General features: G+C 39.3%; 1 protein-coding gene and 2 non-coding genes across 3 annotated transcripts; all 3 read left to right on the top strand.

Annotated features, from left to right (window-relative positions):
- The first annotated feature begins 2,748 nt into the window (after nucleotides 1-2,748).
- trnas-uga (transfer RNA serine (anticodon UGA)) lies at nucleotides 2,749-2,830 on the top strand. The gene has a single exon. It is a non-coding gene; the product is annotated as a tRNA-Ser (tRNA).
- A 3,216-nt stretch (nucleotides 2,831-6,046) lies between these two features.
- Nucleotides 6,047-6,129, top strand: trnas-uga (transfer RNA serine (anticodon UGA)). Its single transcript has one exon. It is a non-coding gene; the product is annotated as a tRNA-Ser (tRNA).
- Nucleotides 6,130-19,888: 13,759 nt separating this feature from the next.
- On the top strand, nucleotides 19,889-20,797 carry LOC146320995 (uncharacterized). Its single transcript, XM_084725603.1, has one exon. The coding sequence runs from the start codon at nucleotides 19,896-19,898 to the stop codon at nucleotides 20,436-20,438; it is 543 nt and encodes a 180-aa protein (XP_084581729.1). The 5' UTR covers nucleotides 19,889-19,895; the 3' UTR covers nucleotides 20,439-20,797.
- The last annotated feature ends 988 nt before the right edge of the window (nucleotides 20,798-21,785 follow it).

A 21,785-nucleotide genomic window follows, 5' to 3' on the forward strand; every position in this document is an offset into this window, starting at 1 on the left:
CAACTATTTTCTAACATGTATAACCTCCCTTTTTCCTTTACACAGCCTTTTTAAACAGCTGAACTTTGTGCTTTTAAAAGATTTTATAGCAACATCTTCTGTTTTTTGCTCATAAGTTTTACAGCTTACATTACCGCACAGCTGAATACAACATCTTGTTTATGTACTACAGATTGAGTAGTCTGTCTTAATGCAGTCTCAGGTACTTGCAGGATCTTTAAAAAGATCCTAAATTTGGTTTTCTGAAACCTGCAGATACCCTGCACACCCATTACACAGACACACGCACACGCACACACACACACTATTCCAAAGATGGAGTACAGTAGGAACACATTCACGGCGTGCTCTCATCATGTGCTGTGATATTAAACACTTTGGCTTCATTATTGGGGCTGACGTGTGCTTCAGATTTAATGGGAGTCCATTTTGCGGGGGGAAAACACGGTGTAAATCGAGAGCGTGCAGGGTAATTTCAGAAGTGGCTGTGGGAGCGGGCTGACACTGCAGTAAAGGGATGAGGTATAGAGTGAGCCCCGGGGTGCCTGGCAGCTCCTCAATAGAAGTGTCAGACTGACTTACAGGGGAGGTTTTACTGCCAGTCTGACTCAGTCAATGTCGACGCTCCATCGAGGAAGCACAAAAAGCACACATGTACTCATGTCTGCCGAGACTGACAATGAAAGTCTCTTATACGCACACAAACACACTCACATACACACACACACACATAAATGATAGTCTGTGAGCACATTTTATCAGCTACATCCATAACTATGATCCCAAACTTATACACTAAATAAACCTCATCATAAAGGACCATTTCAAAGACTTTTCTCTAATCTCCATATGGGGCATCTACAGCATTGGTTCAAAGTCAGATTGGAAAACATCTTAAAATAAAAGTATATTTTCCCTTTTAAATTACATGAATCTATAAACATATGAGATACACATGTCTAGTAATTGTGCAGTTAATTCTCATTTTGTATTTTCAGACAGTTTCAAAAGGCTTATAGTATAGACTTATTGAGATTTTGTGTACATTTAAATAATATTTTTAATAATGATTTTTCCTAAAGTTTCCATGGGTTTATTATTACAAAATATATTTTTAACACATTTTAAGTATTATTTTTGAGATTCATTGTACTTTGAATCCATTTTTTCTTTGTAAAGGGCATAAAATTATTCATACTAATTTAAAAGTTAGAGAGTCATTAGCTTTAAAAACAGAGACCCAAAAGAGACACAAATTTAATGTTTTATTTTGAAAAAACATCCCATACTTTGGTAGTGACTGTTTCGGTAGTGACAGTTCTAGAAGTGTTACATTTCAGCAGCTATTTGTGACATGCCAGAATTATAAATGGCATGGTCTTGGCTCAGTTTGACTGTTAGAAGTTTGAATTCATTTTAAAATGTATGTGGAACTTCAGTCACAGAAACTCTACTCAATACTGTCTGTGGCACTGTGGCCAGTCTGCAAATGCAAATGTTTCTTTCCACCACCCTTATGCAATTATTAGGAGATGATTCCTTGAGATAAGCATTAGGTGGCACCTATTCTCCAGTTGGAAAATCATTCTACCATTGCAGAAGAGGAGGACACAACAAGATCACATAATTAAATGACCACAGTCAAACAGTAAAAGACAATGTAGAAAACACAATGGAAATATGACATATATTAATTTGAGGAATATTAGGCGTAGTTCACATGGAAGGGCTTAATGCTCAATTCCGCATTTTTTTTTTGTTTGGCAGTTCAGATTATTTTTTAAATGTGACCTATATTTGACCTACATTGATTCCCGTGTGAACAGGCCATGGCCCTGAACAGACCTGCACGCGCAGAAGAACAATAACAAAGACATTAGGATGTCATGCGCAGCACACTGTTTACAATGTTGTGCCAAGAAATGCACCCCCTTACGTCACTCTGTTTGAAATCCATGTCTATTCTGTAGTTACCACCAAGGGACCGGCGCACAATTGTGATGATTGTCACTCAGTCACTCTAGAGTGACGTAAAAGTCACATTAAACACGACATGACTGTTCGGACGGCGGGCATGTTGCAAAATATATCTGATATAGTACCACCTCTGAAAGTGACCCAGGTCAGATTTTAAAAAGTCAGATTTCATGTGACTTGAGCTGTTCACACAGTCATGAAAAAATCAGACCTGGGTTGCATGTAGGCAAAAAGATCGGATTTGGGTCAGTCTCCCCATTGAGACGCCATCTCCCCAGTTCCAATATGTGCACTGCCATCTTGGTCTGGCAGGGCTCTGCTGTAGCATCAAATATCATAGCATCAAATATACCATCAAATAACTAATTAAAACCAAAGTGATCAGAACAATGAATGCATGAACATATCGATGTGATAAGAACTTCATAAAATGACAGAAACCATCTTTGGGGAAAAAAAGTATTTGACATGTATTTTGATTTTTTAGTTTGGTCCATGTCTCATCTGTTAACTTGGAAGGGGTGACGAGATGTCTTGGCTTCACATTTTGGAAGCAGTCATGTCATCCATCTTTATGTCAGTGATTGCTCTTCAAAGATATGATGTTTGACAAACGTGGTTCATGTAATGATAACTTGAACATACAGAACATTGTGTCATGATTAAACTTGGTGCCATGACTTTTGTACAAAATCTTTTTAAGCATTTAAATGTTCTGCAAATATAACCAAGATCTGTCAGTATTTACTCCTATTGGATGACAGGCAGCAGGTTGTCATGGCCGAGTAGTTAAGGCGATGGACTTGAAATCCATTGGGGTCTCCCCGCGCAGGTTCAAGTCCTGCTGACAACGATTGGCTTCATGTTGTGTCTGAATTGTTAAAGCTTAACCTTACAAATGGCTCCCTTGCTTAGAAAATTATCCAGGTTTATACAGTAATTAATACCTCATGTTAATCTGATTGTTTCCTACTTCCTTAGTTCCAAAATTTCTATTCTGTACATGAAAGTTCAGTAGATTACTGGCATTGAGCTCTCACGTTGCCTCAAGCAATCATGGCTTCACATTGCAATTTACTCCTCTGGCAGGTTTGTCTGAGGATTGTAATGGGACATCCATTTCTGCTTGAGGTTCCAGGTTTTCTTAAAGACTAAGAACACAAACTGAGAACCTTAGTGTGACAAGATGAAAGTCAGCACACCCCAGCGAGTCAGAATCTCTTTTGTTAGGATCTGTGATACCGTCTCTGCTGTTGCTTTGCAAAGGGTAAACATGTCAACCTGGTGTAGTCATCCACAAAGACAATGAGGCAGAGGTTGCTGTTGGAACTTAGAGGAAAATGTTCCATTGTTAAAGTTTCCCAGAGAGTTTTAGGGTCTCAGGTTTGTAGAGCTGGCAAACTTGGCAACATTGGACATGTTCTCTCACATCCTTGCTCATCTTAGGCCAATGCATAAGGGCTGGCAAATATGTCTTGCATCTCCTAAGATGGTCAAATAAAGGATCATCATGGTAATGATAAAAAAGCTGAAGGAATGTAAAGGTGGTGGATGCTGGTAAAGAGTTTTCTGAGGTAATTGCACCACTCTGTACAATTTGTCCTCCAATACAATAAGCCTGATAGTAGGACTTTCAGGTACTTCTCCTGTTTCCATGGTTTTGTTGTACAGGCTCTGGATAACAGAGTCCTTCTGCTGGGCTTTCCAAATGTCCAAATGATTTTTGGTGTCTTTCTTGGAGTGTAGTGAACAAGTGGCAGGTTCATGTTGGGAGTCATCCACAGGAGCTCTTGACAGTGCATCTGGCACAGCATTGACTTATTTGTATTCTACCATAAAGGAGAACTCTTGGAGGTGAAGTGCCCACCGGATCAGTCGAGCACCATTAACAAGAGACGAATGGTCTGTCGCCACTGAAAAGTGCCTCTCAGTAATACCTTCATTTTTCCAGGGCCCAGACAATGTTGAGGCATTCTTGCTTCATTGTGGAGTAATTCTGCTTGGATAAGATATGGCTGGTGAAGGCAAGGACTTGCTCTGCACTCAATCGACTCTGTCAAGCCAAGACAGCTCCCAAGCCAACATCACTGTCATCAGCGTAAATAACGAAGGGGAGGTTGAAGTCAGGATGATCCAGGATTGGTAGAAAAAACAGATGCTGTTTCAGGGCCTCAGTAGCTGCCTAACATGAGGGTTTCCAAATGACCCTCTCCATTTAAAGGTGTTGAGTGGTTCAGTCAGCTGAGAGAAGTGAGGCACGGAGCAATGATACCATCCAGCCAGTTCCTGGGGTTCTGAGAAAATGGGACAGGTCCTGAGCTGCCTTTGTCTTCTCAGCATCGACTTCTACTCTACCAGAGGCCCAAAAGCTTCAGAGAAATTCAGAAGAAATGGCTCTTTTTCATGTTCACAGTAAGGCTCTTTCCTTATCCGGAACTGCTTGTAAGTCATAGCTGTGCTGTTCAAATATGTCGGGAAATATGATGATGTTGTCAAAGGTTGTCTCTTCCTGCAGATCTCCTAGACCAGGCTTCATCAGCTGTTAGAAAGTGGCTGTGTCATGCTTAAATCCAAATAGCATTATCTTCAACTGGTACAGGCCAAAGGGACAGACAAAGTCAATTGCCAGCAGTCACTGTTGAGGTCCAAGATAGTGAACATTGCAGCTTCAGCAAATGATTCAGTATGTCTTGGACATTTTGTAAGGGATATACATCTGTGTGAGCAGCTACATTCTCTTTCATATAGACAATGCAGAACTTTAGTTTTGGATCTTGTTCTTTCAGCACTATTGTCACCTTGTTGTATACGGGGAGTATAGGTCTGTGGTAGGCTGTGTGCTGTGCAACCAAGAGGTCCCAGGTTCAATCCCTAGCAGCTACAGCAAGCATTATGTTCATGACAGTGTGACTACAGCACTTTGCTTTAGTTAGCTGCAAGAACTTCTTCACTGAATGCAATTAGTACAGTTAATCTGTAGGTTTGCATGAGGAGCCTGAGAACTATAACCAGCAAAGCACCAGTCTCAACCAGTAACAAATAGTGGTTCTGTGTGTCGCACACCCTCCACTGCCCAAACTTTGATGAGGTCACTTGCCTGCATTTGCATATGTGTGGTGGTATCCTGAAGCCACAGTTAGCAACAACCGATCATACACAATGTATGACCTTTCAACTCTCTCTTTGCTGCATGTATCACTCTTCTAATCCCTTCCCACCAAACCCAAAACCTTGAACAGCAGCAGTGGGAATAGGTTACCCAGTAAAAATTCTTTCCATAGCATGAACCTCCCCAAGATCCCAGTCCCTCTCGTCACGACTTGTCTTCTCAAAGATGCCCCTCCAGCGCTTTACAACCCCAGGGCAGAGCGCCCCAGGCTTCAGAGGCAGGCACACTCAAAGTTATTCCCCACTGTTTGTCATCATGCTTCTTTGCATCCTGTTGATACAAGTGCCATGGCATCGCACATAATGATCACAAAGCTGCATGTGAAGCTGCAATTGGTTAAGGCTTTCACCATCTGTACAGACATGTGTGGGTCTGCATTTGTGGAACAGCCAGTGGGAATCCCCTCTTTCTGTAGTGACCTGTGATTGGCTGAAGTCTTCCATCACAGGCTAGATTTTCTAAAGCTGAAAAACAGACAAGAGGATGTGCAAAAGCCTAGTTCTCTCAGACCATTTGAATTATATTTTGCTGAAAGGCTATTATGGAATTTTTGCTCAACGATACTGAAAAATGAACTGCCTCCTCTAGTTTTGAGAAAGACATTGGAACAGGTTGAATATTTCTTGCTCAGTAAAGCAAAGACAATTGTGTTTTTTCTTTGGTGCTGAAGAAGTATCTACTGTTGCTTGTATTTCATTACAAGGTCTCGGTTGGGACAGTCAGACAGCAACACTAAAGAGTAATAGTCTTCGCCCTTACAAACAGAAGCCTCTTTGAAAGAATGCACTGTCTGTGAAGTTGTTTGAGAGATGAAAAAGTAACGGTTGAGCTGCAGTGAAGAATAGGTGATAAATGTATGCATTTATCATCCCAAAAACAGCAATTTTCTTTTTTAGGGTGGTTGTTGTGGCCGAGTGGTTAAGGCGATGGATTTGAAATCCATTGGGGTCACCCCCGCGCAGGTTCGAATCCTGCCAACAACGTCTTTCTACAGTGTGAGCCAGAAGGAATTTACACAGTTCTCAGCAAACAGAGAAGGCTTGTGAAGAAGGCAAGTTTCTGAATCTAAAAATGGAAGTAGAGATATGCTTGCATGATGGAGGTGGACTGTGCTGCACTCTAAACTGTAGCATCAACTCCTGGTAGTTATCTTAAAGAAGTACAAGGATCAAAGCACTTTTAGTAAGTAAAGACAGACACTAGTTGAATGTGTGTGTGTGTAGTAAATGAATGACAGTCATGGAATTTAATGACATCCTAAAAATCTCCTACTTCTCCTCCGCCTTTCTTCCTCCTATGCTTGTTGAATTCCTGACATAAAACGTTGACTGCAGAGGAATTCCTTCATTTTGTTCACAGCGAAGGTGGTAAAATGGTGAGCACATCTGCCACATCTACCATCACTGAGGTGGGTTAATCTTGGCTTTTGCATTTCTTTAAGGTAGATCAGAAGGATTTGTTTTGTTTAATCTTTTTGACCATTAAGATTTGATTGTTGAGTCTCCTTCCCTGTCAAATACCAATGCTTTGGGTTAGTAAAATGTCTTGAATGCAGCAAAATAATGAAAAAATAAGGAAGTGCAGGCAAAGGGACAGGCTTTTTTTGCAGATACAGACAACACCACACACATCTAGTGGCTCACAAGTGATGATTGAAATGGATTAGGCCTATGGTTATATGAGTCTGTACACTGATTTTCAGGAAAATGTTGAAGCAACGGGTACACCATTAGAAGAAGTAGGTCTAGTTATGAAAATGAGGAGACACAACCACTTCAGTTGTGCTTTAGTGTTTGATAGTTCTTGCTCAGTTTTTACCTGTGTAAGTGAGAATTTTCTTGACAAAACTTTGGATTTTTGAAAGTTTTTTGTTTTCAACCTTTGTCAGTTGCTACCAGTCCCACAGGCTCATTGAGCTTTTAACCAAGTGTGAGCTGTCTTTCCCTAACATTTCCTTCAGTTTCTGTGCGAAACCAGTCACCATTTCCATTAATACTGCCTTAAAATGGGGTTGTGATCGCATGAAGAGTCCACATGAATGCCTCCCTCATATGGTATTCACATTGGAAACTGAAAATTTTCTGAAAGCTCCAAGTTCATGAGTCGTGTACACGACTTCCCATGCTGTAATTAAGAGTTCACAAGTTCCATTTGAAGGCAGCATATATCCAGGACTCTGACCTCATCCCTGGAGCTAATAGCTAGATAATTATCCACCCTGAGCTAATAGGGAGGTTTTCTTTCAAGATACTGAATATTTTCCAACCATTACTTTTGTGATTTGTGCTGTTGAATTCACAACAACTCCTCACATTGATCTTCTCATAAAGTTTCAGACATTCCAGTTTGCTTTCTGCAAATCACATGCATGTGCATCTCTCTGATGTCGTTGCTCAAAAACCTGTTTAAAGTTTGACTGATCCTTCAAACAAGCAAAGTTATACTTGAGTTTAAAGCCCTGCTGCTAACAGCAACAAGTAACTCCCATTTGTAATTCCAAAGGCAAAAAGCAAAGGTGTTTTTTCAGCCTAGATCCTGTTGAAATATGATTGTTGTTTCATTTATAGTGCTGCATGGTACTACATAACTAGTGAAATTTAAAAAAAGCAGCAGCACAGGGGTTAGTGCAAACAACAGGAATTCATAGTATGCTCAAATGTGCTTCAATAATTACTGTCATACATTGTATCAACCACTGGGGGCAGCAAACGCACCTTTAGCAGCTTCTCTGTCAGATATAAAACAGGTCAACATATGGTTACAGTGCAGCCAAACAAACTAAACTTAAAAGATCTATCACTTCACATCATTTTAATCAAAAATAAGTCAATAACTGGCCTTCTTCCATCAAACTGTGAGCCACTGTGATCTGATCTTGTGCTGAGTTTCTGCTTGCATTGTTTTCTGTGAATCTCTTGTGCATCTGTGGTCAGTTTGAATCCTGTTTGAGAAAGGTGGATGCAAACAATAAGAAGAAAAACTATGACATATAATAGATGTCATGTTAATCACCCATTCTTGAGAACTGAGACAAATCATGAGCAAAGAAGCTTCAAAAAATCAACACTCTAATTCCAATTCATAAAGTGAAAATGTGTTCTGTAAGGATATTGAAATATATGTAATTCATGAAATGTTTTGTTTTGCTTTGTTTTTCTAATTTCTAAACTTGCTCTGTGACTGATCCCAGACCCTTCCAAATATAAAAATAACACCCACTGATAACATAGGTGTAAAAATGTACTCAGATTTTTCCCAAAACATGTTAGAGTGTGGGCATTGCCTCTCCCTTTCCCTTGTGTTTCCTGTTTTCCCTCCGTAGTGTGTCATGTTTGCCTCAGTCTGTCTCTGTGTTGCTGGGCGTGGACTCTCAGTTCCCTCCCCCTGCCTGTCCATCTGAAGGCTGTACCACGGAGCAAGCTCAACACAGCCAGGCTTTCTTTGCATGATCTGGATCGCCAAAGCCTAAAACCGCAGTCAGAGATAATAGGTACCACAACATTGGTTATGAACTCGGTTTGTTAATCCAGGCTCTCATCTTAAGGTTTTGTGCGTGCTCATATAAAAGGGGCATTTGTTGCATCATTTGACTCTTCTTCTGCATGAAAAGAAGCGATCGTGAGCCACTTACTTAAGTCAAAATGATCAAGTTGTTATAATTATGAGCTGTGGAAAATATGCAAAATACATTACAACAAAAAACAACATTGTTGCAAATAAAGCAGGAGAAGAAGAATTACTGATCGACTAAATGTGGTCTTAATGCTGCCGTTTATTCTAACATGAAAACTGCACATTAAACAATAAAACTCCATAGAGCAGATTTAAACAAGATGAAGTCTGTCTGACACTGTCCTATGATGAAAGAGACGTGGACATCACTGAAGATTTTGACCAAACCAACATAAAATGAGTGTAACTGATTTAAGATTGTCTGTGATAAATGATGATAAATTTTCTAATCAGTGATCTGAGCTGCAATATCACCAAGCCAAAACAGATAACAGTAAAAAGTATTCAAAGTGTCTGTAGTTGCTTCATCATTATTTTAGTGTGTGTTTTATATACGATGTAAATTTAAAGTGTTAATATGATCTGGAGCAAACGGGAAAAATGACTCTGCATCACCAAACGAAGGTTACCATGACAGATACAGTTTGTGCCGCTGTTCGTTCGGTGATATTACGAATATACAGCTCAGCAACTTTTCATTTTTAATGTCTTGTTGCAATTCACAGGAGGAACCCAAATGCAAAGCATAGACTCAAAAACAGAGTGACGAAAAGGGGTTTATTGAAAAGGTGCGTGAGGCTGCAGGGTGTTAATATGATCTGGAGCAAACGGGAAAAATGTCTCTGCATCAACAAACGGAGGTTACCATGACAGATACAGTTTGTGCTGCTGTTACATTTTTACATTATATGGATTCGTTCAGTGATATTACGAACATACAGCTCAACAATTTTTCATTGTTAATGTCTTCCCTCAGTTTAAAAGCTATATCGCTCATAAACATCCTTGTTAGGACAATAATTAGTTAAAGAACAGCGCTTTTTACAGACGAAACTCTGAACATAACCTGCTCCTGACCAGGTTATGAGATTATCATCAGTTACCATGGTGATCTAGCCAGGTTAAAAGAGAGACACTTTCGTGACGCTGAAAATCCTGGGTTTAGACTCAACATAACTCGCTAACTCATAAATCTCGCTTCGTAGTTCACCCCTCTGATCCTCTGCAGCTGCTATCCTGCTCGTCTGGACCCAATCCACTAATCAAGCCACTGCAGTATATAACCCCGGCTCAGACATCCAGACTCTGTCAGATCATTCAGTCTCCTTGTGGTACAGACATCTAGGCCTTTTTTCAGAAGATTTTGCTCATTGTATTTTTTGGAGTGTTTTCCTGGACATCAGTTAACTCCGTTTTTTCTCTGTGCTTCAGATCCTCTACGCCATCTCCACCAGAACACCAGTTCCAACCAGCCTTGTCTCTGTCTTCTACCACCAGTTTGGATTATTCAACCATCAGCTCCTTTGCTCCTTTCCAGTCCATTTCAGCCAAACCTTCAGACCGCCCTCAAGTATCCACAATAAACTGCCTAAACCTTTCTGTCTCCAGGCTGTACTTGTTTTTTGGGTCCAAATATTGAACGGTTGTAACAAAACATGATTTACTCAGGCATAAAAAAGGGTTAGCTATACCCTAAGGACCACTGTCTCACTTCCTGGTTTTAAAATAATGTGAATACTGCTTTCTATTTTTAGACAAATTCATTAGATAATATTTCTATCAGATGTGTCCCAACCATAACATGTCAACTCTGTAGTCCTTCTAAATCAAAGATTATCATTTCAAAATGTGTATTTTGATTAACATTAAGAGAACTCTGAGACACAAAAGATAAAATGCCCACTACAACTATGCTGTGAAATGAAAAAAACTGCAACATTTTGGCAACTCTAAGATTTTCCATCTGACAGAGTTGATGTCTACATTTCATAAAAAATTGAATCACAAGAAGTTGAAGGAAGTTGACACGTTACAAGGTTTAATAGCATATAGTTTGATCTTTTAAAATATATTTTCCAGCATAATTGAAGAGTAAAAATCAAAACCTTCTCAAAATACAGTTGTGTCCCAGTTCTCAAGAGTGAAATACATCAAAATGCAATGCAATGGAATGATCAATGCAAAAGAAACAAAAAACAAGCACATATCAAAAAGAATCATTTTGGTTTCAAGGTCTTGAATTATTCTATTTCCAAAATTAAATCTGAGATTATGAAACAGGAACACTGCAGTGTTTGTTACTATTTGGCCTGTGGCTGCATCACAGGTGTGGGAGTTGGACTGTTGAACAGAGTCATGTATCAGCTGTCATCAAACACTAGGGGACTTGAGTTGTCACCAAAAAAAAGCTTCCAAATATCAAATTATTTTCTTTACTTCTTCCTCTAGAACACTGTGTGTTTTTGAAACGTGTGTTTATGGGGAAATTGATCAATGTTACCATCCTGAACACAATGTTTTGCATTAACCCTTAATCAGATTCAGAGAAGCAGACACTGTTGAGTGATCTTAGCATGAAAAAGTCGAATAGATGGGATGAAAATACAGACCTTACAGTCACAATTCATGCAGTGAGCCAACAATGAAGCAGGGTTATTCTTCTGATGACTGTTGACTGCAACAGCAACTCTATTTACTGATCATCATTTTCTGCTTCACTGAATCACTGGCTTGACAGACAGCAAACATGCAGCATACATACAAAAATACTCACTTCTAGTGGGAATAAAAAAAAGAAAAAAATAGGGGTAAAAATAAAGCATTTCTAGAGGTGTTGTACAGGGAACAGTGGAAGTAAACCACTCAGGGAGCAACAGTAGGAGGCATGCAACAAGTCTGGAACTAAAATTGTGTTTTTATGTGCAATTTTTAAATGGAACCCTGTTATTTACAGCCTGTAGTTGGTTTTCAGAATTACTTTGGCATTTTTGTTGCTAGCTGACAGGAGCTAACTGGTTATATCTGGTACCAGTTGTTGAACTTATAAGAGGGGGTGTGGTTAGCTAAAAGGTGAGAGAGAGTTGTCTCAACACACTCATGAAAAGTGATACTATGAAATCAAATGTGACATGAAATCAAAATGTCTATAATAGACCTTTGAAAAAGTGCAATCTGAAATCAAAATTTCTACAGTGAAATGAACATCTGCTCCAATACAAGTTCATAGTCCATTTTATAAATGAGGTCTTATTTATAAAATGGACTTCACTTATGATCAATTTTGATATGAAAATGGAATGGAAATAATCTCATCTCTAAGCAAAGTCCAGACTCAACTTCCTGCTGGTAATGTCGGGGTATTGCAGCCTGTAGTGAACACAACACACTTCCAAGCAACGTCTCTGTCTTTGTTTGTGAACCTACCGTTAGGTCCACGTTAGGTTGTCTGGCTTCATCTTCCAAAATGTTTGCATTTCTCTTGACTGAACCCTCATTTGGGCTCCATTATAGAAGAAAGAACCACTGATTCTGAGGTAGCTGCCATCAATTTAAGTTGATTTGAGATTTATAGATTATAGGTGCAAATTTTCCTCCCAGAACCAGCTTAAGCAAGTTTTTTTTTATGTTCAGTCTTTTATGAATTGAAGGATGAAATTATCTTAAAAGTGTAAATCTAGGAACATTTTTATAAATTATTATATATTTCCATACTAACATACAAGCCATAGCAAAAATCCCTACCCAAAACCCAACCAAAACAGACACACACACCCACACACACACACACACACACACACACACACACACACACACATGGAGGATCCTAACACCTGCATTCATCATAATCAAAGATTAATAACACAAAAGCACATAACAGTTCATATCTTCCATTATTAGGCACAATCCATCACAAATAAAGATATGCAAGAACAAGAAAACCAAAAAAGGAAAAAACAAAAACACAAACACCCAGTTGATATGTACATCCAAATGGAGTCCTCATTCAGATGCACTCATTGAGTCCAAATATTGTAAAAATGGACTCCAAACTTCTTCCCATTTATGTGCACATTTTGGATGATAAAAACGCAGCTTTTTCATGTGGACAACCGAAACAAGTTCACACAGCCAATTTCTGAAGCATGGTGGAGTTGATGTCTTCCAGTCTTTGAGTGTGTTTTTTAGCTAGTTCTTAGCATACACTTGAACTTAGTCTTATGGCGTTTTCACATCTGCCTTGTTTGGTTCAGTTAAAACGAACCGTGGTCCGTTTGCCTGGTTAGAGCAGTTTGTTTAGGCTGGTGTGAAAGCTGTCAATCAAACCCTGATATGGACCAAAGAACCCGACCGAGTCTGCCTAAAAAGGTGGGTCTTGGTACGGTTCCAAGCGGACTCTGGTGCGGTTCCTTTGTGCTGTGAAAGCAAACGAACCAACCACAGGATTTTATGATCACAGATGTGATTTTAGCATGATTTCAAAAGCTAAACTGCTGATCAATCCTCAAGAGGCGATCAGGAGCAATAATTGATCAGTGTTATACCTTCAGTGCAGGTATTTTCCCTGATTAACAGGTCAAAAGCTGCTGAAACTGCTGTGTTTGTATCCAACTCTGTGTGCTTTGTCGGATCTAAAAAGTGTGTGACAGCGATCCCTCAGTTACAACTGTATGTCAGGTGAAGGGCAGATGTGCTCCTCCCTCTGTCACTCTGTGAACTATGGCAAATAAAAATCCTGCTGCTTTCTGCTTAATCTTTTCTTCTCCTCCCAACACTTCTAAAAAACTCAATATATAAAGATAAACAGTCTGGCTGACAGACGCAGCACTGCAGTACACTGTGTCTGTGTGGATATTACACATATGTGAGCAACTGCAGGTCAGCGAGGTGCACACAGGTGCATATGTGCGGCTACAAGACGCCTCCTTTTCATCCTGTTTCTATCTGTCAGTCATTATTCTTAACATGCCACAATTTGCTAAATAATGCGTATAATCGGTTATTTATTTGCGAGCATAAATATACACAACTGAAGCAGTGCTGTGTGAGCCTCTGTCAGTCAGGGGAATTAAATTTTCCCACTGATGATACACTGACGAAGCAGGATGACAGTCACCAAAACTGTCCAATCAATGAGTTACATTATGTTTTGTCCTCTTGGTTTGTTTGTGAAAAGTCAGTATTAACATGAACCACACCAGGACTACAATGCAACAGTGTTCCTTTTTTGTTTTTTGGTCGTACAGGCATGGAAACACCCTTAAGATAATTTCCAACAGTGCTTATGTTCAGTTCATGAACATACATAAAAAAAACTTTGCTTACACAGATTCTAAGAAGCCCATTTGTAATTTGCGCACCTGTGATCTTTAAATCTCAAATTAATTGACAGCACCTGCCTCACAATCAGTGGATTTATACAGTATAGCACAAATGAGGGTTTGGTCAGGAGTAACCATGGACCAAAAGACAAAAGCAGACTTTTTGGAAGGTGGCACATCAAAGTAAGGTTTTAGGTAACTATTTTGTCACAAACCGGCTCAAAGAATGTGACAAGAAGGGAAGTCAACACAAGGGTTTAATGTAAAAACAAGAATAATCTATTAACTTAACTAACTTATTAACTAACTAACTGCCAGTCTCCAGCCTCCAAGACAGTAGGAGGGGTGTAACAACTTATATATGGTATTTTACCCAGGTCATACTAAAAAACAAAAGCTGTCCTGTCTCAAACTCTCTCTCCCAGGTTTTACTGCAGCATGCATGTGTTTAAGCTGGAGCAGACGTTAACACTGATGTAATATAACTTTATATACATGAGCTACATAGTTTCATATGTCCTGTCATTGTTTGTCACAAGCAAAAACATAACTCAGCTGGCTAGTTTTGCTTTAGCTTAGCTCATCTTCCTTTATGCTGTCTGATAAAAGTTGAAAGTGTTTCCAGCCATCTCAGTAAGTATTGCACTGTAATGTAATGAAGTGATGTTAAATAAATCAGACAATGCACAGGCAATTTAGTGATATACCCTTGACCGGCCTTGGTAATAAAACTCTGAGTCCTCTTTGTCTGGGACAGACAAGACCAAGTAAAAATGCAGTTGATTCAGAGACAAGACTGAGACCTTGAAAAAGACAGATCTGGAGTACTACAACACTGCTGATTACCCTAATAATCATTACAGATCCATGTGTTTCACTGCTGATTCAGTTATTTGTATGTGTGAGAATGGACTGTATTAATAATGGAATGGACCCACTGAGACTGCTTATGCACTGAGTGCAGACTTTCTTGCATTATATTTTTCTTCAGCCGAGTGCTGAAGTGGTAACAATGATTAGAGGCAATGATTGAGGTTAATATTGTATCTGCTGCTCTTCTTCGCTGTTTGTGCTGTTGGGAGAAATCAGATGTGTACTGTAACATTCAGACAAACTATTAAAACCGTTGAGATCCAGGTGAAATGAGTCCTGAGCCTCCAGGCAGAGAGCTGGACTTATTGTAGAGCTTCTTTTTTTCTCTTTCTACAGTATATTCCCATTGTCCTTTTACCTGTGCCACATTCATTACAGTTCTGTAGAAATGTGATAATAGTGTGTAAAGGCTCGATGTTTTATTCACACAGTAAACAACATAAATACTGAAGCCTGAACTGCTGTACATGCACAAAAAGATAGAGGTCACCTTAGTCTGGTGACATATTGTACCCGACTGGAGGATTATCAGCATTTACATGAAACCACAGGAGCTGCTATCACACAGGAAGTGCAGTGCAGTTACATTACTGAATGTGTAATAGTCCCTGCCTGCCTAATTATTTAATGTGAAATTTACTGCTACATACATTAAAAAATAATAATAATCAGTGAAATCTGTCATTATGAACTACAGTATCTGTCATGTGCTGTGTTTTTGAAAGTAGTCAGGATATAAGGTTCCTGTGCTAAAACTCAGTGGCCAGGTGCACCAACTGGACTTATGTCTGGTCTCTAGCGAAGTTGGTTTTAACTAAGTCACTGGTTGCACTATCTAGGCTTAAGCTTTCTTCTTGCAAAGACCGGGTGTAAATGTTACGCTTAGTCAGGAGCAGGTGTAAACTGAAGATCTAGGTGATTAATACAGTCTTTAGTCAGGAATACCTTGTATTCTCTGACATGAACGCTCAAAATGCCGAGTTATTTAACAGAAGTGTGTGGAAAATGAAAGCTTTGCAGATGGGAAATTAATATATTCAGTCAGACATAAGAATTAAATACCATGTGCAGAATGTACAAGAAGACCCAAATAGTTAAGAATTTGAGCGTTCCACAAAGTTTATTAACTTTCTTCTCACTCAACAACTCTCAAATTTGCACATTTTTTAAGGAAGTCAGGGCATATTGTGGTTAATGGTGAAATCTATTTTACTGAACTGTTTACATCTTTTGTCAGCTGCTTCTTACTCATTACCACATTGGACAACTCAACAGTCAGTATTTTCTTTTTCTGGCTCTAGTAATTTTCTTTCCTCAATTGAGATGAAATTGCATTTCTTTATCTTTTGATCCTTCATAATATTGCTGCAAATTAGAAATGATTAGCTACAATCAGCAAGACAGTGGATTATTGTTAACAGTGTATTCTAGCAAACCATGCTGCAACCAATGTTAAGTCCATTATAAAGACTGGTTTTAACTAAGACTGACTTAGCAGTTAGGACCAAGCCTAGCAAAGACAAGTTAGTACAACCCACCCCTGGGTCTTTACTAAGCCTCTACCCAAGTTTGGACGTTATGCTAAAAAAAACCAAGAAGGAGCTGACTTTAAGCAAAATAATGGAGGGCATAAGAGTTTTTGAGTGAGGAGAAATTGAATAAACTTTTTCTTAATGTACTTACTGTGACAAATTCTTAATTATTTGGGCATTCTTGTAAATTCTGCAAATGGTATTTAATTCTTATGTCTGATTCCCACCAGACAAACTTTAAAAGCTTATGGGATCATCAGATTTTGTATTTCAGACATCTGTCACTTTTTATATTGTTAAGACACTTTATTTTCCTGTTTTGGTATTGTTGCACCAAACTCCATTCTAAGAACTGTTTTTTTATGATAGAGCCATAGTTTTTCACAGTAAAAAGTTGAATTACACCATCACTAACACTATTTACTGATTCACTCTCATCTAAAGACACAATCGGCACCTTTACTCAGTACCATTAATTAATATCATGTTAAGTGTTTACCACTGACACACACATTGTCTCGCTGCTTTTACGGTGCTTGTATTCACCCAGTGGACAGCATGGTCACGGGACATGATGTATGGCTGCTCTCATCCATGAGTAAGAGGCACTGTGACATGGCTGCTTTTAATTTTGGAAGAAAAGACCAGCATGTCCTTCACAGCCCTCGGTGTCCCACCATCTATTCCATTCTATTAACTCGTCTTCGGGGCCAGTTGTAATTCGCTCTCTCCACTCAGCACCTCAGTCAGCTGGTTGAGCCACTACAACCTGTCAGCCCAGACTGGTGCTGAGACAAGAAGAGGATAAAAAGGGGAAAGTGTGCTACACTTGTCCAATAATGACTATGGGCAAAGACAGCTCCATAGAGATGGATGTGTCGCTCTCTCATGTGTTTCCTGGGAGAATGCCTTTGGTGACCACTGATGTTATTTAGCTCTTTATATTTTAATCCTTGCAGCCATGTGTTTTGCAGTCACACTGCACGATGCTCATCAATGTCGTCTTATAAAATGCTCAATCAAACTTCAACATTTTTGGAACATTATCCATACTGTGCTTATCAAAAGTTGTGATTCCCCTGCAGGTCTCCACTCCACAGCCAGGTGCCTCTTTCACTTCTCTTTCTTGGCTAACTTTGCATCAGCCCCAAATGCCCCGCTGTGAATAACAAGCACGGTCTCCGTGAGGTGAGGAGCAGAACCTGCCAATGGCATCTCGTTTGGGGAAGAGGTGCAGGTTCAGCCTATTAGCTCTTACTACTCTAAAGGCTGCACCATCATAGGCTGTGTCTCTCAAAGGAGACAGCCCCCAAGACAGCTTAAAACTCAGCCTGAGTTTCACAAACTCACCCTGATGAGCTCTGCCTCACTTACAACAGCTAACAAACTATCAAATACACTCTTACAAATAAAGGTGCTAACTTTAACCATAATGATTCTTCAGCTTGTCTCTATAGGAGAACCCTTTTTTGCTCCTGGAATAAGCTTGGGACCCTTTCAGATAGTTCTACCTAGAATATGTGAAATGTGTATTTTATATTTGAAGTTTTTGCTTTTAAAAAATGGGCCTCAAGTCAAAAATGGGCATTGAGACTTTGTACACAGTGTGGACATTGTGTGGCCGTCTGATCACAACCATTTAAGAACCAAAGAGGAAGAAGAAAAATGCATACTGTATTTTCCCTCTAAGGAAAATTAGATTCTTTCACTCTTTACTCTAACTCTGTAATTTCATACATAGAGACCTGAAACACAGATCAAAAAACATCTTTTGAACATCTTGTCCTCTGAGGACCTGTAGTAAAAGTTTTTGACATCTTTTTTTCTGATTTCTGTCCAGTGTTGATGTTCAGTGTTAGCCATGATTTAGCACGTAAAACTCTCTCGTGCACTCTCTGTCCAGTAAGAACAATAAATATGTTGTTAATAAATTATACATACTATTTATTTGCTTAGTCACAATTAAGAAATATTTCATAAATTAATCATGTCTTGCACGTCCAGAGACATCCAAAAATCTCCTACTCAGACTTAAGGCTGGGCAATATATCAATATTATGTTGTATTTTGATATGAGACTATATACTGTGATAGATTTTGGATATCATTATTATCATAATATGATTTATGTGTTGTCTTTTCCTGGTTCTAAGGGCTGCATTACAGTAAAGTGATGCAATTTTCTGAACTTATGACAGTGTTCTAGCTATTCTAAAGTTTTCCTTTACCCACTTAGTCATTCCAGCCACAATACTGATGATTATTTATTAAATCTCATTGGGGTAATATTTTGTGAAAGCACCAATAATCATCCTTACAGTATTGTCACAATGTAGATATCAGGGTATTGGGTCAAAAATAATTATGATATTTGATTTTGTCTATATCGCCCAGTGATAATACAACATACTCATGATATCATCTCAGCTGTTTTAACCCCATTATTGATATTGACCGATATGAATCTTTACAATTGTAATTTCTTTTCAGCTATATCACCCAGGCCTTCCCAGATGTCTACCAGCCCACACTCCGGTCTGACTCCTCTGAGCTGGACTTAAACTGGCCACCTTTCAATTCCTGAGCCAAGTCCGTACAGCCTGAGATAAAATAAATTGTCAGCCAAATGTTTTGTATAAATAAAGCAAAAAAAAGTTTTTCATAGCAACAATAAGACAAATAGTTCCTGGTTTGGAAGAGAGGGTCTGACTGGAGCACAATGTGTTTGCTGGGATGCAGTCAGCACAAGTTGGGATGCTGTTACTGCAACTGTCATGCTGTTACTAATCTGTTATCCTGTTGTAAAGCTGTTCTGTTGTGCTTCATTTAAGCAGATGTTATTCAGATGTGATAGTGAAAGCAGAAGTAAAACACTGAGCCATTCGTGGTCACGACCACAGACTCCTGTGAGCTGAAATGTTGACTTTGTTAACACCAAGTCTTAACACATTGCACTTTGATACCTCTGTCAGCATTACATACGGTGCATATAGACACACACATCCAAATACCATTTAAGGCAGGTGCTTGACCATTAGAAGACAGCAATGGCAACATAAAATGAGGTCCACACGCTCAAGTGCAATTTATTGGCTTGTGTATGTGCCAATAAATTGCACTTAAGGGAGCTGTGGTGTGGAAACCTTCTTTTATGATTCCAGCATTACATACATACACGGTTCCCTCTTAACTTGTCTAAATTTACACCAAGCTTTCTGCAGCAGGCTCCAGCTGTGCAGCCACTGCAGCACTTCCTCTTTCTTCTCAGATAGAGAGTGAAAATAGCTTTACCTCTGGTCAAAATGACAAGTGCGCTGCTTTCATCCTGCGCACAAAACAGAGAGAAGTCAACCACAGGGCCCAGAGAGCTTTCATCTGCAGCGGCAAGTATAGACTTAAGCTGAGAGCGCAGACGAACTGAGAGGTAAGTCGTGAAAGGATTCAGTTCTTGTGTTACATTCACATAAAGTGGCGTGTTTTCATCACGGGTCTTTTTTCACAGATACCTTCAACATGGCACGGGGTAAAGACATGCGGTTCTTGTTCCGTTTGGTGTTGGTGTTTTCAGTTGTTCTGGCCTCGACTCTGAAAACCTTAGATTCAGATCAACAGCTGCAGGACAGCGGGTTCGGTCGGCCACCGCCTCGCCACGGACTCAAGCTGCTGGTGTGGTACGTTAAGGAATGCCTGGACAACAACATGGTGGCTCTGTGCGACCCCACAAAAGGGGTGTATGGATTTCATGAGTTCCTGAACCGCGGGGCCCATCCTCTGCTTCCCGTGATAAAGGACAAACAGCAGTACAGGTACTACACCATCGGGAACCTCAATGCGCCTCACGCCGAGGACCTGCCAGACGAAGTCAGGAAGTACTATGACCGCAAAAACCCTAAAAGCAACATGGACAGAGTTCTGGTGAGATACAACAAGAACAACAAACGCGTGGACGAGATCTATGCGTCTGCACATTACAAAGCAAAACAGACGTATAGAATTGGCCCCGATCTCTTTGAGTCTCTTCGACGGCGAACAGCCCTCATTAGCATAGAAATGTGATGCAAAATCTCTCTGTGACATCTTTAATAGCTCTGTGACTCTTCAGAAAGTCCTGATGGAATTTCAAACATTTCTTAAACAATCATGACTGACGTATTCGGCTGCTGCTTTTCTTTGTAGTCAGAATGAAAAAAAAAAAGTGCCAGACTACTTTGTTGAGCTTATTTTAAGGCTCGAGTGTGAGTCAGAAGACTTGTATAACCTTACACAGCCTGCCCGCTTTTACCATAGATACACCGTATAGAATACTTTGGAGAAAGTTTCTTGTACAAATAAAGTAAATGTTCAAATGTGCTGCCCAGGAACATCTTTTCTTTTACAGACTGTTTGTGTGTGTGTGTGTGTGTGTGTGTGTGTGTGTGTGTGTGTGTGTGTGTGTGTGTGTTGTCTCTGTCTTTAAAGGGACAGCTCACCCAAAAATCAAAAGTACATATTTTTTGCTGTTTGTCCATCTAGATTTTCTTGGTGTGAGTTGTTAATATAATGGGACTAAATTCAAAAACAGTATCTCTTTCCTTTTTATCTTTTCTGATAGAAAGAAAGACAACATGCGCAACAGCATCATTTATAACACCTGTTTTTACTACTTTTCATGTCAAAATAGAGACATTGTAGAAAAAGCTCTGATTTAATCATAACTGTAAAGCAGTGCTCATTGCAGCCTAACTTTTTTTTTTTTGACAGTTTGGTGATTATTACATACTTATTATCAGGGTTAAGAGGGTTACTTTAAAAATATGCTCTGCTAAGTAATGTAACTTGATTACTTTCCCTTACTTTTGGATTACCTCAACACGACGAGGTATTAGTCTGGACTAATAGAATCTTTTATGTCCATTATAGATTTGAGGTCCTCCTCCAGTCATGTCTTATTTAATAAAATGCTCTGCAAAATTAATAAATTGTGTCTGATATGTTTTTTCTTTGCAAAATAAGTTCAAATACCTTGTAAAATGTCTGACATATAGCTCTACACCTTGTCTTCATTTAGTATTCAAGGATTCAGGAATATGCAAATAATCCCTGCCCTCTCCATACACAGTATTTGGTGACCTGTCACATTACCACTGGAATGTGTCTTATATTCATCATCAGTACATTTAAGCTTGTTTCGATCAGAGTTGTGATTAAAAGTTTGGTTGAACTGCAGAAGATTTTCAGGTTTCAAATGGGGCTGTGGTGTTCTTAAGTTTGGGATTGGCTGATCCAGGTAATTACAGACATTTAGATATACTTTGTTAAGTATGCTATTCACACTGCACACTCAAGTAAACTATCATAAGTAGTATTGACAGATAAGCTGGCTGTAACAGGATTTCGGTGTAGCTCATGTTAGCGGTTGGTCTG

Source organism: Lutjanus erythropterus, chromosome 9 (assembly GCF_056507025.1).
Source record: "Lutjanus erythropterus isolate fLutEry1 chromosome 9, fLutEry1.hap2, whole genome shotgun sequence".
NCBI classification, from domain to species: domain Eukaryota; kingdom Metazoa; phylum Chordata; class Actinopteri; order Lutjaniformes; family Lutjanidae; genus Lutjanus; species Lutjanus erythropterus.

Coding starts and splice junctions, on each gene's coding strand:
- LOC146320995 (XM_084725603.1), top strand. CDS start 19,896: ATGGCACGGGGTAAAGACATGCGGTTCTTGTTCCGTTTGGTGTTGGTG.